The sequence below is a fragment of the Monodon monoceros genome, unplaced genomic scaffold (genome assembly GCF_005190385.1).
Source record: "Monodon monoceros isolate NGI ecotype Baffin Bay Population unplaced genomic scaffold, NGI_Narwhal_1 Super_Scaffold_22, whole genome shotgun sequence".
Taxonomy (NCBI): domain Eukaryota; kingdom Metazoa; phylum Chordata; class Mammalia; order Artiodactyla; family Monodontidae; genus Monodon; species Monodon monoceros.
Window position 1 is genome coordinate 13,143,125 of NW_021703779.1, and position 18,131 is coordinate 13,161,255.

The 18,131-nt window shown below is 41.3% G+C and overlaps 1 protein-coding gene across 1 annotated transcript in view; it reads left to right on the forward strand.

The window, feature by feature from the left end:
• BMX (BMX non-receptor tyrosine kinase) overlaps positions 1 to 18,131 on the forward strand; it is a 49,344-nt gene that overhangs the window by 30,061 nt on the left and 1,152 nt on the right. The window contains exons 13-18 of the mRNA XM_029240701.1: positions 2,833 to 2,907; positions 3,632 to 3,803; positions 8,363 to 8,579; positions 9,466 to 9,530; positions 12,232 to 12,350; positions 15,008 to 15,165. Of these exons, the coding sequence (XP_029096534.1) occupies positions 2,833 to 2,907; positions 3,632 to 3,803; positions 8,363 to 8,579; positions 9,466 to 9,530; positions 12,232 to 12,350; positions 15,008 to 15,165 (806 nt within the window). The remainder of the gene's footprint in view (positions 1 to 2,832; positions 2,908 to 3,631; positions 3,804 to 8,362; positions 8,580 to 9,465; positions 9,531 to 12,231; positions 12,351 to 15,007; positions 15,166 to 18,131) is intronic.

Here is an 18,131-nt window from a genome sequence, read left to right on the forward strand (position 1 = left end):
GATTAGCAGTTGGATCATGTACAATATTTTCACATAACAATGGCTGTTTCATGCAAACATAGCTCTGTGTACCTGTATGAGTGTCTCTGTAGCCAAATTCCCTAAAAGTGGAATTTGAGATAATGGTTAAGAATGTTTAAAATTCAGACACTGTCAAATGCTATTCAGAAATGTACGCTCCCACTAACAGCAACACTTCATCCTCACTGACCCTGGGTGCCATCACTCTTTTTAAATTTTGCCTAATTGACTGATACAAATAGTATAAAATAATATAAAAATATATAGAAATCCCTTGTAATGGAAGTATTAACTAACCTTATTGTGGCAATCATTTTGCACTGTATACATGTATCAAATCATCACAGTTGTACACCTTAAGAGTTACCTATGTTATATGTCAATAAAATCTCAATAAACCTAAAAAAAATGAAATTTAAGAATCCACTCTAAATGTCTTATCTAGACTAGTTCCACTTACAGGCAGTGACTGGATGAATTTCCAACAGTTAGTAAAAGTAAGCTGTGGGATCAGCATCAAACTTGTGCAACTCTACCTGACCTGATCACAGGCACGTGGGTGAATTGCTTTTACTCCTGGTGTTGATTTTGGTTTTTATTTGTGTTTTTCCATGGTCCCAATTTCTTCAATTGTGTATTTTAACATGTAGCACCTGAAAAATACACTTTGGAAAAGGTGTTGTATAAATAGATGTCTCCAAGTGGAATGATTCCACTCCAGAGGATACACAAGAAATTCCCCAGGGGATTGGAAGAAAATACTAAAATGTTTATTTAGATTTGTTTCTAAAAACTAATTCTCTTAAGTTTTCTATTTGTGAGTATATTTTATGATTCATATATTGTATCAACACAGCAGCAATTATATATACACATATTTTGGAGGAGTATGTTAATTTTTTTTTTTTTTTTTGCTAATTAAAGGTGCAGGATTTACAAGAGACCACTCATGTAAAAACTAGATAAGTAATAGAGAAAAAAGGAAGGAGAGAAACGGAACATGTGTGAGAGCTCCCAGGACTTGGAAAACATCACACATCTAAAGCAAGAAACATACATTTTTTTAAATGAGTTATTTTGAACCACTATAAATACTTTGATTATTTTAACCCAGCTTTACCATAACTCCATGTAAACAATTAAAATGACTTGACCGTTAAATGCAATTTAGGAATAAGCTCATTTTTAATTTTTTTTATTTTTATTTTTGCGGTATGTGGGCCTCTCACTGTTGGGGCCTCTCCCGCTGCGGAGCACAGGCTCCGGACGCGCAGCCCCAGCGGCCATGGCTCACACGCCCAGCCGCTCCGTGGCATGTGGGATCCTCCCGGACCGGGGCACGAACCCATGTCCCCTGCATCGGCAGGTGGACTCTCAACCACTGTGCCACCAGGGAAGCCCAAGCTCATTTAAAAAAAAAAAAAAATTCAAGTGGTTTACTTATCTTGTACCCTTGTGTACTGTTTGGATTTGTTTTTTTTTAACCAAATGTATGTGCTGTGTGTATAATACTTAAATATGGGACTATAAAAAGATAGCAAAATACCTGACTAGCCATTTTTCCAAAGAGGATATAAGATGGCCAAAAGACATATGAAAAGATGCTCAAGATCAGTACTCATCAGAGAAATGCAAATCCAAGCCACAGTGAGCTATCACCTCACACCTGTCAGAATAGCTACCATCAAAAAGTCCACAAATAACAAACGTTAACAAGGATGTGCAAAAAAGGGAACCCTAGTACGCTACTGGTGGGAATGTAAATTGGTGCAGCCACTATGGAAAACAGCATGGAGGTTCCTCAAAAAACTCAACATAGCACTGCCGTATGACCCAGCAATCCCACTCCTGGGTATATATCTGAAGAAAATGAAAACACTAATTTGAAAAGATATATGCACCCCATGTTCACAGCAGCATTATCTACAATAGCCAAGATATGGAAACAACCTAAGTGTCCATCAACAGATGAATGGATAAAGAAGATGTGGTATATGTATATACAATGGCATATTACTCAGCAATAAAAAATAATGAAATTCTGCCATTTGTAACAACTGGGTAGACCTAGAGGGTTTATGCTTAGTGAAATAAGTCAGTGAAATAAGACTTATATGTGGAATCTAAAAAATAAAACGAATGAATACAACTAAACAGAAACATACTCGCAGATAAAGAGAACAAATTAGTGGCTACCAGTGGGGAGAGGGAAGGGGGGAGGGACAAGATAGAGACAGGGGATTAAGAGATACAAACTACTATGTCTAAAATAAATAAGCAACAAGTATATATTGTACAGCACAGGGGAAAAGAGCCATTATTTTGTGATAACTTTAAGTGGAGTATAATCTATAAAAATATTGAATCACTGTGCTGTACACCTGAAACTAATAAAATACTGTAAATCAACTATACTTCAATTTAAAAAAATAGTTGATGGCTAGCTACAAATGCAATAAAATAATTAAAACAAGAAAAGCTAGCAAAATAAAAATGAGACACTTTTTAAAATAAAAGATTCCATCAAGCAACTAACTTTGATGAGATTTTTAAAAAATCACATGAAGTATTGATAGCTTTTACTCTTTGAATTTTTGCTTTACATAGAACTAGTTAGTCAAGTCAAGCAAATTAATGTAACTACAGGATGAATATGGTTAGAATGGAGTCTCTCTCTGCATGACAACATCATGAACTCTGTGCTTTTTCAGCTGCTCTAGAGAGAGCATAAGCAGAGGTGCGAACCGATGTAAGGTAGTGTGATGTGATATAATGTCATCATGTGATGATGTGAAGCTGATTCCATTGCAGGCATGATCACACGACTCCGCCACCCTGTGTCAACGAAGGCCAACAAGGTTCCCATCTCCGTGTCCTTGGGAAGTGGTATGGACATGCCCTTGGGTTCTTAAACTCCATTTCCTACCATTTTTCATTTTAAATATATATATATATATATATATATATATATATGTGGTTAATTTACTGGAAAAAAAAAAGATGGAAGACAGGGAGGAGATCCCTATTCAGCTTGTGTCAGGGAGGGCTTCAGCTCTAATATATTCATTCGTTTTCTTATACAAACTGAAACCTTTTCTGTCCTCCCAACCTAACTCTGTAATCTCCCCAGCATTACCAAAAAGACTGACCCAGTCATCAGCCTCTAGAACCCCACTGCCTGTCCTTTCTTCTTCTGGGATTCTCTGCCTGCTCAGGGGAGCCAGTTTGCAACCTGGATCACAGCTTAATTTATTTTATAAGAAAATGTAATGATATTTTACTAAGCTAAGGGCACTGAGCACATTTTGACACCAAGTCTTTCCAAGACGCCTCTGGTTGGCAAAGGTTTTTTCACTCTAACTTTTCTTGTCAATAATTGTAGGTGCTTCAGGAACAATACTGTTCTGGTGACATTATCATGTGGTCTAATAGATCATAAGACCATATCACTAAGGATTTTCTTTTTAAGTGATCAACTTAAAATTAAAAGGTCTTGCTGTTCTTCATATTGTCAGTGTTAAACTCTCATTGGAGAGGGAACCACTTGGGAAGCTGTTAGCCCCAAAGCCTTCTATTCTCATCCTAAAGAGGGTCTGTCTTGCCTTATTAGGAATCTGGGAACTGAAAAGAGAAGAGATTACCCTGTTGGAGGAGCTGGGAAGTGGCCAGTTTGGAGTGGTCCACCTGGGCAAGTGGAAGGGGCAGTATGATGTTGCTGTTAAGATGATCAAGGAGGGCTCCATGTCAGAAGATGAATTCTTCCAGGAGGCCCAGACCATGATGTAAGTTTCTCCTGAGGAATGGTGGTTTACCCTCACCATGAGGGGACATTCATGCTAACGGATCTGTCCCTAACATTTGCAAGGCCTGAATCAAGAGTCCACATAGCATAGAACATATAACGGAATATTACTCAGTCATAAAAAAGAATGGAATAATACGATTTGCAGCAACATGGATGGACCTAGAGATGATCATACTAAGTGAACACAAAGACAAATATCATATGATATCACTTTTATGTGGAATCTAAAATATGACGCAAATGAACTTATTTACAAAACAGAAATAGACTCAGACATAGAAAACCAACTTATGGTTACCGAAGGGGAGAGGTCAGGGGAGGGATAGATTAGGAGTTTGGGATTAACATCTACACACCACTGTATATAAAATAGATAAGCAACAAGGACCTACTGTACAGCACAAGGAACTGTATTCAGTATCTTGTAATAACCTATAATGGAAAAGACTGTGAAAAAGAGTGTGTGTGTGTTTGTGTGTGTGTGTGTATCTGAATCACTTTGCTGTGCACCTGAAACTAACACAACATCGTAAATCAACTATACTTTAATTTAAAAATGCACCATTTTTCAACAGGAAAAAAAGAATCCACAGATCATAGATACAAATATTTAGAAGTTATAAGTCAATTTAACACACCATCACACAAAATTGGTTCTATGCGTCTCCTCTGACAAGTATACCTTCACAACAACCTGAAAGGTCGTATTCAAATTTAGAATTCTCAAGGCTCTTTAGAGAAGTCAGCCTCTGGACCATGCTCCCCACCCACCGCAAAACTCCACCTCTCCCCTTTCTCTTCCCACCCCCAGCCCCATCCTGTACTCAGTGCCTATATGCAGACATAGCATTCAGTACATCCGAGCTCCCTCTGTGTCTCCCACAAGCAACTATCTCGGCTAGGGGTAGGCACACCAATAGCATGGTTCACTCTTGGGGAGATAGACCAGGAAGAGTCTGCAAAGGTCCTGGAAGAGGCCTCAGTACTTTGTGGGCAGGGGATTCCAGAGTCCTGGTACCCCAAGAGTGATAAAGAGATACACTGGTTCTGAGTGGACATGTCTCCTTAGCCCTCTGGCCTCTTTGTCCTGTGGGGAGGGATGCGGTGGAATGAGGAACAGAGTGGGGCCCTGTAAAGCACATGCCCAAGGGCATGAGCTTCTAGTGGCCAGGACTAAGGCACTACTGAAAACTAACGCCCTACAACAATATCCCAACACAGTGTGGTACAAGTCCTGTTCTCACCCTACTTCTTTCCTCATCTGATAAATGAAGATACCCTTGCTAATGGACCTCAGCTCCAAGCGCAGCTCTCAACCCTTGGCAATTCATATGTGTTCTCTCTCCCTCTCTCCCCCTCTCCCCCTCTCCCTCTCTCATGTAAGTACAAAGAACTCTTTTAATGATTACACCTCTTGTCAACACGGTGAATCAGACTTTGAAGGGTGACCAACCATCCATTTTTGCCTGGGACTTTCCTGGTTTCAGCACTGAAAGTCCCACATCCTGGGAAACCCCTCAGTCCCAGGCAAACTGGGACAGTGAGCTGGCCATCCTACTCTAAGGAACGAATCAGCATGGTATGAGAAACAATGCTATAGCAGGCCTTTGGTCAAAGACACTTGAAACCATAAAGCCTAGCCTGCTACAGAGGAATAACATTTTTAAAAAATTTACTTAAACACTTATATACAGTGTTTACAGGCATCTGAGTGCTTTATAAACATTAATGCATTCAATCCTCATAAGAAGGCTATGAGGGATGTACCATTGTTGTCTTTGGTAGGAAAACATTGTTGTGTTTGGTAGGAAACTAAAGCACAGAAATGTTAAATAACTAGCCCAAGGTCACCAAGCTAGTAAAAGTGGCAGAGCAGAGATGCAAACCCAGCAGACCTTCCAGTGTCCATTTCCTTAGTCATTCTTTTATGAAGACCAAAAGTACCCGGAGAGTCAGAATAACCACTTCTACTGCAATTGCCGAATTGTTTGGAAGCAGAGGTACTATGCAAACAGAAGCCTTTGGCTGGAGCTGGCTTCATGGGCACACAACCTGCACAGTGTCAAGGGCTCCTGCACTTAGAAGGGCTCCGCGCTTGGTTTAATGCTGTGCTGTCACCATTGAAATTCTTAATAATTCTTACACAAGGATCCCTGCATTTTCACTTTGCACTGATCCCTGCAAATAATGTAGTTCATCCTATCTCTGGCAATTGTACTGTCATAAAACGGGGAAAGGGGTCCTTGATGTCAGAACAGAAAAATCCGACAGAAACTCCCTTAGGGTCATGGTGTAACCCCTGTGTCATGGTGTAACTTTAAAAGATATTTTTTTGCTATTAGAGAGCTGGTAATCCTACAGAATCCTAAAAAGTCATTAACAAATCACCTAGTCACAGAGAATGAGTCCAAACTGTATCATCAGGGGAAACTGTTAAATCTCAAATGTAACGGTCAAACGGAGGCCTGAAATGTGGGAGGTGTCAATTGACATGGTATTCCTACCATGTGCCCCCTGGGCAGTGACTGAATTTGCTCAAGGAACACCTTTTATTGGGTGATAGACCTTGGTCCCACCACAAGCCTTCCCTTTGAAGGGAGCAATGCAGGTCCCTAACACTGCTCAAATATGCATAACCCAGCCTTGAGTAACATGATAACACATGTCCCTATAGTTAAACTAAGGAGGAAAAAAATAACTGAATATTTAATGAATCCTCATCTGTTAAAAAAATTGTCAAGTTGACATGTTAAATTTAATTTACTTTACACATCTGAACATTAAAGAATCATCCTGTAATGCTCACCATCATTAATTTTTAGAGAAATGCAAATCAAAACTATGCGGTACCACCCCACATGAGTCAGAATGGCCATTACCAAAAAAATCTACAAATAACAAATGCTGGAGAGGGTGTGGAGAAAAGGGAACCCTCCTACACTGTTGGTGGGAATGTAAGTTGGTGCAGCCACTATGGAAAACAGTACGCAGGTTCCTCAAAAAACTAAAAATAGAGCTACCATATGACCCAGCAATCCCACTCCTGGGCATCTACCCTGAGAAAACCATAATTGGAAAAGATACCTGCACCTCTATGTTCATAGCAGGACTATTTTTTTTATTGGGGTACAGTTGCTTTACAATGTTCTCTTAGTTTCTGCTGTACAGCAAAGTCAATCAGTTATACATATACATATATTCCCTCCTTTTTAGATTGCCTTCCAATTTAGGTCACCACAGAGCACTGAGTAGAGTTCCCTGTGCTATACAGTAGGTTCTCATTAGTTACCTATTTTATATACAGTAGTGTATATATGTCAGTCCCAATCTCCCAATTCATCCCACCCCCCCCTTCCCCCCTTGGAAACCACAAGTTTGTTTTCTACATCTGCAACTCTCTTTCTGCTTTGCAAATAAGTTCATCTATAGCAGCACTGTTTACAATAGCCAAGACATGGAAGCAACCGAAGTGTCCATCGACAGCAGAATGGATAAAGAAGATGTGGAACATATATACAATGGACTATTACTCAGCCATAAAAAAGAACGAAATAATGCCATTTGCAGCAACATGGATGGCCCGAGAGATTATCATACTAAGTGAAGTAAGTCAGACAGAGAAAGACAAATACCATATGATATCACTTAGACGTGGAATCTAAAATATGACACAAATGAACTTATCTACAAAACAGAAACAGACTCACAGACACAGAGAACAGACTTGTGGTTGCCAAGGGGAAGCGGGGTGGGAGAGGGATGGAGTGGGAGTTTGGCGTTAGCAGATGCAAATTATTATATAGAGAATGGATAAACAACAAGGTCCTATTGTATAGCACAGGAAACTATATTCAATATCCTGTAATAAACCATAATGGAAAAGAAAAAAAAGCAGCATCCTGTAAATTGATAATAGATCAATTACATAAGGACTAGTTGATGAACATCATAATAGCTGTCATGACCTACTAGAAGTGCTATGTCACGTGGTTATTCTTTTCTAAGTTTATCATCAAAAAAATAACGTCACAATAATGCAAAATGAAATTTTTTTAAAAAGAAAGGAAAATCAGAACTAATCTCACTTCTCTAACATGGAAACTATTTTCATTTACCTACACCCTTCATATTCTATTTTTTTAAATGAAATGTTTAGACATGAAAGTTGGATGCTTTAAAATGGAAGTGACTTCTCCTAGGGTATAGCTTCCTCCAAATCAGCCATGGAGTTCTCAAGATGCCACGAGACTAAGCAGGATTTCTGAGGCAACAGACCACTGCTACCCTGATTCTCTGTAGCAAAGTTGAACAGGCACCCAGAACAGCTTAACGGCTGCTGCGGTTGTCAATATCCAAGAGGAGGCAGCATTTTTCTGCTTCCAAAGGCTAATGCTCCCAGAATCAGACCCTTCCTCCATTCTACTAGAAGGGGGGAAATTAAAACACACAAAAATCTGACAGTGATTCTTTTTCAGGACATCTGGAAAATGCAGTATGGAAATTGAGTATTGAACTTTGAACATCTGTTGTTTCCAGGAAACTCAACCATCCCAAGCTGGTGAAATTCTATGGAGTGTGTTCAAAGAGATACCCTATATACATAGTGACTGAATATATAACCAATGGCTGCTTGCTGAGTTACCTGAAGAGTCATGGGAAAAGACTTGAGCCCTCCCAGCTCTTAGAAATGTGCTATGATGTCTGTGAAGGCATGGCCTTCTTGGAGAGCCACCAGTTCATACACCGGGACTTGGTAAGGAAAGAAAGCTATCCCCAGCTCCCTCCTCCAGCGATGGGGCCACTGGGAGGGACGGCAAGGAGGGCATCTTCACTTATACTTTGCTCACTTGTGACATGCTTAAGCGCATGACATTTTTGTAATCAAAATCACAATTTCACAATAAAATACTTGAAGTATAGAAAGAGTAGAAGTAGCCATCAAGATCTATGTAGTTAGGTTGCGGTATAAAGGAAAACAGATGGAAAGGAAAGACTTTGGTCACTTTACTGTTTCCCAGAACCATTTAACCCAAGGTTACCTTTACTCCAGGAAGGGTTTAGTGCTAAAGGAGTTGTTCAGTACCGTAACCAAAAATACAAGAAATGAAATTTGTGTGTGTCTTTGGGTCAGGGTGGGCATGGAGAGTGTTCTACTTGGTTTGCAGTGGTATCGATTGATCTTTAAGATTTTCTTGTGCTGAACAGCAAACCTGCCACGCACACTAGGCCAGTGTATGTGGGGTTCCCAGCGCAGCAGTTATGCCTTCAAAGCGCCTGTTAATGCACGGTGCCCTAGCAGTGTGGAGAGGGAACCCCTAGACATGATTTTTGCCTTCTCATTGATGAGCTCATGTTCTGTGTTTAATGTCTAATACCTTTCGTGCTGTTTGACAAGGATGGATGCTTGAGGCAAAATACTTATGGGAGCACATTTTCATTCTGAAAAATGGAAAATTGCGAAGGAAAAAAGACAACTCCTATACTCTAGATATTTCCTTTGAAATAGAGCATTTGGGGTTGTGATAGGCAATCTTCGATTTTGCTGAGAATTCTGCCAAAGAAAAGGAAAATGTCTGATTTTGATGCCAGGGGATTCTTGGTCATCTTTACTACTTGGTAATTTTGCTTTCCCTCTAAAGGCTGCTCGGAACTGCTTGGTGGACAGTGACCTCTCTGTGAAGGTTTCTGACTTTGGGATGACGCGGTAAGCCAATTCCCACAGGGCAGCCAATGCAACAGGGGTTTCCATTCACATCAAAATGCGGATATAGAACCTGCTCTCAATCAGGGGCTTAGAAACCGGGATCCCCTCCCCCATTCTACCTCTGCCCACCTCATTTCTCCACCCATAAGATGGGATTGTTCTTCAGAAATTGCCCCAAGTCCTTTTTAGTTCTTTCAACACCTTGATAAATATTTCCTAAACTTAAGAATAAATTCCATGAAAATCTTAAATATTCAAATATAACATGTTACAGCCAGAAATACAACCCAGAAAAGTTTAAAAAGCCTTGATTGAGTGAGTGTGTGTGTGTATTGTGGCTCCTTTACCCCTTCTGGTTGTTTCCTCTTAACACTATATGTTCAAATGGACAGGGCATTAACACTAGGACAATTTTTCTTGCCATTTTATTAAATTTCCTGTATCAGGTAAGGCAGTAGACTCAGAATCCCTTGGTGAGCACTCTAGCAACACTTCAGGATTTGAGAAGTTAGTTTGAGTATGATAGCAGTTTAACAAGAGTCTTCCATTTCCTGAATTCTGAATCCTTATACTATGTAAGCCTCAGAGTCAATTTTCATGGTTTTACATAGGAAATGAAGACATACATGGTAGCCTTTCCATTCAACAAACATTTATTGAGTGCCTACGCAATGCCTGGGCCTTATGAGAGATACTGAAATGTATGGGATACTCCCTGCCCTCAAACTGCCCATGGTTTAGTCTACAGGGCAAGTAGATGTCCCTGCCATTGAGACAAAATACAGCTATAAAGTTGTGCCCACTCAACATAAACTCATGTCATTCTGAGGAGAGATAACGCAGTTTCAAAGCGATCTGAAGAGGTGACGAAAGCCAGCTCTATGTTTAGCCAGCATGGCCCTAAGGAAGATCTATTTTTTTTAAGTCTTCTCCAAATTTCATTAGAGAAGCTGCTCCTCTTCTGGGACCCCTCAGTGTTGCCAGGGTGTCCCTTTAGCTGCGCGCTCCCTGCCACCCTCCTCTGACCATGCACTTCCTCTCCGACGCCCACACTCCGAATGTGTAGCTCGCCTGAGCGCAAGAGAAAAAGCTGCTCACAGCTGCTCAGGACAGGGAGAGGCTCCCAGGCCGAGGGAGCTGATCCCACTTTGTTCTCAAAGCAGAAATATGGGCTGTTACGCCAGCGTCCAGGGAATATACTGTCAAGTTCTTTGTAACTTAGGAAAAGGGGGCTGCGCGTCTTGCTCTAAATAAGGGATCCTGGAGGCCATGCACCAGGCCCTGTTGGTCATGAAGCTCTGGGGTCACATTAGTCAGATGCCTGTGATTGAACTTGGTCCTGATGATTTGAAGGAAGGTTTAGGTCGTGAGCAGAGCCCAGTCAGGGGTGTCAGGGTTGTTTCTGAGTGTCTGGTGGTATCTGAGGAGCTGAGGGGGCTTGGGAGGGAAGTATGGAAGGTGCTATATGTAATCTCATGGAAGCATTATTTATTATTACTATTATTAATATTTCCCAGAATGATTTGCCACACCAGCTTTTTCAGCTATTTTAAAGTACAATAAACATCTCTAACACATTTTTGTGTGTGAAGTTTTCCTATAAATTATATACAAAGTTTCAGTCTCCATCATTTTCATTTTTCTATTTTCTTGAGTTAGTAGTCATTATTTATGTTTTTTGTGGGCTTCTCCTTGATTAATTGTACAAATAATATATGCTTATTGTAAGAAATACAGCAATAGTGTATAAAGCAAAAAGTAGAATCTACCCCCCCACCACCCATTCCCCTTATTTTCAGCACTAGGAGTAACTATGGCTGACACATTCAGTGGATGTCCTTTCAAACCTGATTCCTAAGTGTACCCAATCATATACACAAATATGGACATTTACTGTTTGTCCCCACAAAAACGGAATCACATTACCTATACATGCTTTTGCACTAACCATAAACCATAGGCATCTTTTTATTTTGGTCAGTGTAGAGTGATCTCTTTTTTCATGGCTGCATACTATTCTATTAATGTGCCATATTATATTTAATCACTCCTCAGCCTGGGGACATTGAGGTTGATTGCATTTTTATCATTATTATAAACAAAAGTGTACTGCATATCTTGAGCATATATTTTTATGGTCTTGATAACTTCATAGGATATTATTGCTGTCCATCATTGTTTACAATAGCAAAAGATTAGAAGTAAGTTACACGGTTAAACAAATTACGTTAATCCGTAAGAAGGAAGACTAGTCAGCCTTTAAACATGATGCTGTAGGAGAATGTAACCATGGGGAAAATGTTCTTGATATGCCCTTAAAGGAAAAATAAAAGCAAACCTCAATACAACAGAAACCCAATTTTGTTCAAAGTATATATAGAAAAAAAGATTGGAAAGTACAAGCAAAAATGTATCTTGAGTGGTAGCATGACAGGTTATCTTTGGGGTGGGATTCGGAGTGATTTTACTTTTACTTGTTTGTGTATCTTTCTATTCACCAAATATTTTGCATTCAGATTTTGCTATTTTCAAAGTTAGAGATCATTTTTTTAAATGCTTACAAGTCATAAGCAGCCTCTAGCTAAGCTCACACACTGAAAGGAAGCAAAAGGTCTGGAAAACCAAGGCCCTCCGCTGAGACCGGACGGCTGTATGTCCTGCATACTTGGCTGAAGGGCTGTGTTGATGTTTTCCTCTGCAGGTATGTTCTTGATGACCAGTATGTCAGTTCGGTAGGAACAAAGTTTCCCGTCAAGTGGTCAGCCCCAGAGGTGTTTCACTACTTCAAATACAGCAGCAAGTCAGACGTATGGGCGTTCGGTAAGAATGTGGCCACGTGGGACCCACCCCCATTGCATAAGCTGGCTTCCACAACAGGAAACCACAAGAGCAGCAACATCCATTTTCAGCAAAAGCTCTGGGCACTTACAAAATTACACGTATGGCTAGAGACAAGCAAGGGATTGAAGAAGGTGATGGTGACCCTTTCTTGTGCTGGTGTTAGGATGTCTGCCACGTATTGTATAATTGGCATCCTGCTAGCACCTTCTCATAAAATCAAAAGGGATAAAAGCTTTCCCACTGAAGATTTCAGTTTTCAAAAAGGAGTCACCGAAAACTAAAACCCAGTTTGCATGAGGTACAAAACGGTGAAGGGCTTAAAATGAAGTCATCGACTTTCTGCACGGAAGCGGGGTGATAATCATTCCCTTCTGAATTGACCAGTTTGGGGGCCATGCCTGGTGTAAATACCAAACAGGACTCAGCACTTCCTTTGGCCCATTCCAACTTCAACTAGTGTCCCTGTTAAAATTCATCATTTAGATCAGGAGTCACCAGACCATGGCGCAGGACCAATTCCAGTGGCCTGTTTCTGTAAGGAAAGTTTGATCGGAGCACAGCCAGGTCCTTTGTACATATGGTTTATGTATTGTCTGTGGTTGCTTTTGTGCTTGCAACAGTAGCTGTCACAGAGGCTGCATGACCCTCAAAGCCTAGAAAACTTACTTTGTGGCCCTTTATAGAAAGAGTATGCTGACCCCTATTTTATTGAAAGATCTATATTGAAATTTAGTAAATGTAATTAGACAACAGAGACAATTCTTAAATTGTGATTCTGTATATTTTCTGGTATTTTTCTACATTGGGAGGAATGTCAGGCTTGTTTAAAATCACTGTCAGATGAGCCCAGGATAAATATTCCAAATTATCATAAGGCTATGGAATCTATTAAATACAACTGAGAACTATTTCATGCCTGTCTGAGTCCATAAGCACAATTTGACTTTCTACATGACAGCCTAAAGAAAGGAAAATGTAGTTAGCTGTTTAGTTTTCTATGTGACAATTGTTAAAAATAATTATTCCTTTTGTAAAATTGGTACTGTTCATTGTAAAAAAAAAAAAATAATCCAATGTATACAGAAAAAGGAAAAACCACAGAGAGCATTTTGGTGAATACTTGATGTCATTTTGTGCTGATGAACTTGTCAGAATTAGTTTCAATCTCTTTGTGTCAAATGATATGCCTTATGAGAGATATTTTTAAAAATCGGTATCCTTACTCCATAGTCACAGCTGGGTTTTGACCAAAACATTGCATTACCCAGGTCGACTGCTTACCTTATGTACCAGAATTTGGCTCCAAATATTTCCTGGCTGTTTCCAATAACTAAATTCATTCTTAAATAATCTGTCCCCAGTGAAGATACTCAAAATAAACCAGGACCTCTGAAAGCAATTCTCAAAGAGGAGTCCCACAGATATTTTAAGCGATGATATTATTCTTGAGATAAGTGGTTAGCCTTCCAAAGAGACAATTGTGAAAGGGGCCACACGTTTTTGGATGGTTGTTTTAGAATATTTGTTTAAAAAAAACCCACAGCCACCATAACTTGTAACATTGCCTTACTGTAAATATTTTACAAAAAAATCTGTAGCCCTAAAAGTCAAAGAAGTTTTGAAGTTAGTACTTCAGTTATGATTCTAGAACAATTTTCTCCCTTCTTACATATTTCTACTTTTCCAAGCTTTTGAAGCTGGCTGAGTGCTGGAATTCTCTGGCTTGGCCAGTACATCACAATGGCCACCATTTAGAGAGCATTTAAAATGTCTCCAGTGCCCTTCTAAATGCTCCGCGTGTTTTATCCTATTCAATCCTCTTGACAACTCTGTGATGTGCAGATATCCGCATATTACAGAAGGCAAGCAGAGCTGAGAAGGACTAAGAAAGTCGCCCAGCCTGTAAATGGCAAACCTGGGCCTCAAAAGGCACGTCTGACTGACCCCAAATGCAACCCTCTTGACCACCATGACCAGAACTCGGTTTCTTAACCTGGAGTCCACCATACACTGGATACTTCCAGAAAATACCCTGTGAACTTCCAGACAAGGAGCCCGAAAACGCTGTGCATTCACCTCCCCGAGAAAAAGCTAATGATTTTAATCACATCTTTGAAAGGACACTTGACCCACAAAGTATTCTAGAACACTGTGGCAATAGAAAAGGAGGAGCGTTGTCCATGATTTTATCTTAAATTTCCACCAAAAGGTAATTTGATGGTGCAGTGAAACTGTTGCCAAGGCAGAGAGAAAGGGCGAAGACTCCCATCCATTACTCCTAAGAGCTGGAGCTGGGGGTTGTCACTGTGGGTTGCCAGGCCTCAGCCGCCTCTCTGAAGCAGCCCAAGGGCCTTGACCCCATGGAGCTCCCCCTGCAGCTGCCCTGGCCGGTTCCCCGTTTCCCGGCAAGAACGGGCGTCCGGGTCTCGGAACAGGGAGAAGAGAGCCTGAGCTCCGGAAGCTATGGTCCAGGCCCGCCCTCCCTACCCCGTCCTCCATGCTTGGACTCATCCCCCAGGGATCCCGGCTCTGACCCAGAGCCTTCCTGACTTAACGTGTGAAGCTCGTTCGACAAACTGTACCTCTTGACGCTGGCTCTCTCTCCTCTGTCCGCCGCCGCCCTCCCCATGGTGCAGGGATCCTGATGTGGGAAGTGTTCAGCCTGGGGAAGCAGCCCTATGACTTGTACGACAACTCGCAGGTGGTCATGAAGGTCTCCCAGGGCCACCGGCTCTACCGGCCCCAGCTGGCGTGGGACACAGTCTACCAGGTCATGCACAGCTGCTGGCACGAGGCGAGTGATCCACTGGCGGGAGCGGGCAGGCGCCGGGCGCATCCGGGCCGGTGGCTGCGTCACCGCCGGAAGAAGCGTTTTTGAGGCGGGGGCGGGGTGGGGGTGGGGGTGGGGGCACCTGCTACAGAGCAGGTGGAAATGGCCCTGGGCCCCTTCCCTCAGGTGTTTGTGATCTGAAACCAGCACTGTAGGCGCCAACAACTTAACAAACAACTTATATCAGCAGTGTTCTAAGGACTTTACGAATATTAACTCATTTATTCAACAGGAAACACACTGAGTAGGTACTCTTATCATGGCTAAACGAACAGAAGTGGAAACAGAGACCCAGAGAGGTTAAGTGACTCGCCCAAGCTCACACAGCTAGTAAGAGGCAGGCTGGCTAGTGTCAGAGGCCCTGTTCTCAACAACACTAGAGGGTCTCTCCTCAAGGAGAAAACGTGTAACAGAGAACAAATAACACGTGTAGAGAGCACAGAATGGACAGCAGTCTGTTCTCCCTTCCCCTGTCTCCCAAGTGCTGAATAAAAGCCTTCCATGCAGGGAGAGAATAAGAGTATCTTTTTTTGTGGGACTGAAAACAGCAAATAGCTTATAATTATATGTGCAAATTAGAAACATAGACAAGTAAGTACAGGAAGGAAGAGCTCAGAGGACACAGGGAGCCCAGCTTCCAGAACGCATCATTATCTGAGCCAGGTCTGGAAAGCTCTACAGAGCTTCCCCAACTATGTGGGTGGAGACACAGTTCAAGGGTGTCCAGGTGAGAGCGACCAGCACAAGCACAGGTGGGGAGGCAGGAATGAGCACTGCGTGCTTGGCTGGAGCTGTGGTTGGAAGGGCTGGAAATGAGTTTGGAAGAGTACGTCTGGTCCAGATTCTGTAGGCTGAATGACAAGGAGAGGAGTGTGAGTTTGGCTTTCTATAGGCAACACGGAGCCCCTGAAGACATTTGCGAGTGATGTGATAATAGGAGACTTCTAAGAACATTCATCTAAGAGCCCGCAGCCCATAGTCATTATACGGCGTGGCCTCATTGACAAACGGGCCTAATGCTGCCGTCATGCGTTCACGCATTCATTCATTCACTCGAAAGAGACAGATCAGTGTCGCGGTTAAGCATGTGGACTCTGGAGCCAGAATGCTAGCTCTGGGTTGAATGCTAGCTGTGGGACCTTGCATAAGCCTCCTAACATCTCTGTGCTTCACTATAAAATAGTACTTAACTGATAGGATTATTGTGTGGATTGAATGAGTTAATATTATAAAGTCCTTAGAACAGTGCCCGGTATACAGTAAGTGCTCTAAGTGGTTGTCGTTGTTGTTACATATTAATAGAGCAGCTGTGCACCAGGCACTATGTGGGTGCTAGGAATAAATGACTGCACAGGATTTAAAGAGTTCCTCATCTCTTGTGTTGGAGCCTAGAATTCCACTTTGGAAGAGTTACTGACTGCATCACGTAACATTTTATCTTTTAGTTTAAATTCTTCTTGGAACATGGGCACTTGGTGACTTCCCACCCAATGTCACTTGAAATACTATCTAAGGCTCCCCCACTCTTTTTTACCCCAAATGTAAAGGGGATGAGAGCCTTAGGCGGCACTAGAGGGTCAGACTGGGTCAGAGGAGGGTTAGAGACCTGGCACTGCCCACAACCAGGCAGACTCACTGCTGTCACCTGGCCGATGGAGAAGAGGAGCAGACAAGGGTGTTGAAGCTGGGACCCTCCCTGGCCCTCCCCACTCCAGCTCCTGGGAATGTGCCTGCACCGTCAGATGGACAGGGGGCCCTGAACAGGAAGGAACTGCCTTCTTCCTACAGTTGGTCCGTAAAAGTGTGAGAATTGGGGCAGAATCCATTGAGGGGGGGTTACACGGGGGCAGTCCCCAGCTGAAGGTCCTGCTTATAGTGAGTGTTTTGTCGTTTAGTCTCCCTTCTTTTTGGTATTTTATTTCACAATTTTGGGGAGAAAATTCACAATTTTCATTAGATTCCAGTTTAGCTTTCCCGTATTTCTTTGTACAAAAATGAACATGTATGTATAGGTGTGTGGTTTTGTTTCCCTTTCTTTCTTACAAAAAAATAAAAAAGAGCATACAAATTCCTCTCCACAGGCATTGGCCCTCTAGCAACACAGACCATTGTTAAGCTTCTGAATTCCTGCCAATCTGATAGATGAGAAATGGCATTTTAGTGCAGCTTTCCTAGGTACATCTTTCATTATGAGTGAGGCATATTTTGAAGAGCATTTGTATATCTTTCTGAGAATTATATGTCATATCTTTTCCCTTTTTCTATAAGGTTTTTGTTCCTCCCACCTCAATTTTAAAGATCCCTTTAGAAATTCAGGAGATTAATACTCTACCTCTGACATAAATTGTAATTATTTTCTCCCAGTTTGTCACTTATCTTTGATTTAATTTATGATGTTCTTTGCCATGCAAAACTTTCTTTTAAAAAAAATACAGTTGACTACATCATTATTTGCTTCTTTTGCTTCTGGAAACTGAGTTATAGTTAGATAGGCTTTGCCACACCCAGATTGCAAAGGCGTTCACTCAGATTTTCCTCTAGTACTTTCATGGTTTCATTCTTTTACATTTAAGTGTCTGATCTAGTCTCTTTGTTTTGGTATATGGAATAAAAAGTATGGATCCAAAGATTTCGTTTTCTAAATGACTCCTCAGTTGTTGAGGCACCATTTATTAAAAGACTATGTTATCCCCAGCAATAACATTCTATCGAATGGTGTCAAAATACCCAGTAACAGGATAGTAAATTTGCATAGGTATTTGGATTCATTTTGGGACTTTCTCTTCTGTTCTCTGGTCTCTATTCATGTGTTAGCACTGTATTGTTTTAATTACAGAGACTTTATAACACTTTTTTTAATGTCTAATTTTTTGGATTTTTATTGGAGTATAGTGATTTACAGTGTTGTATTAGATTCTGCTGTATTTAAC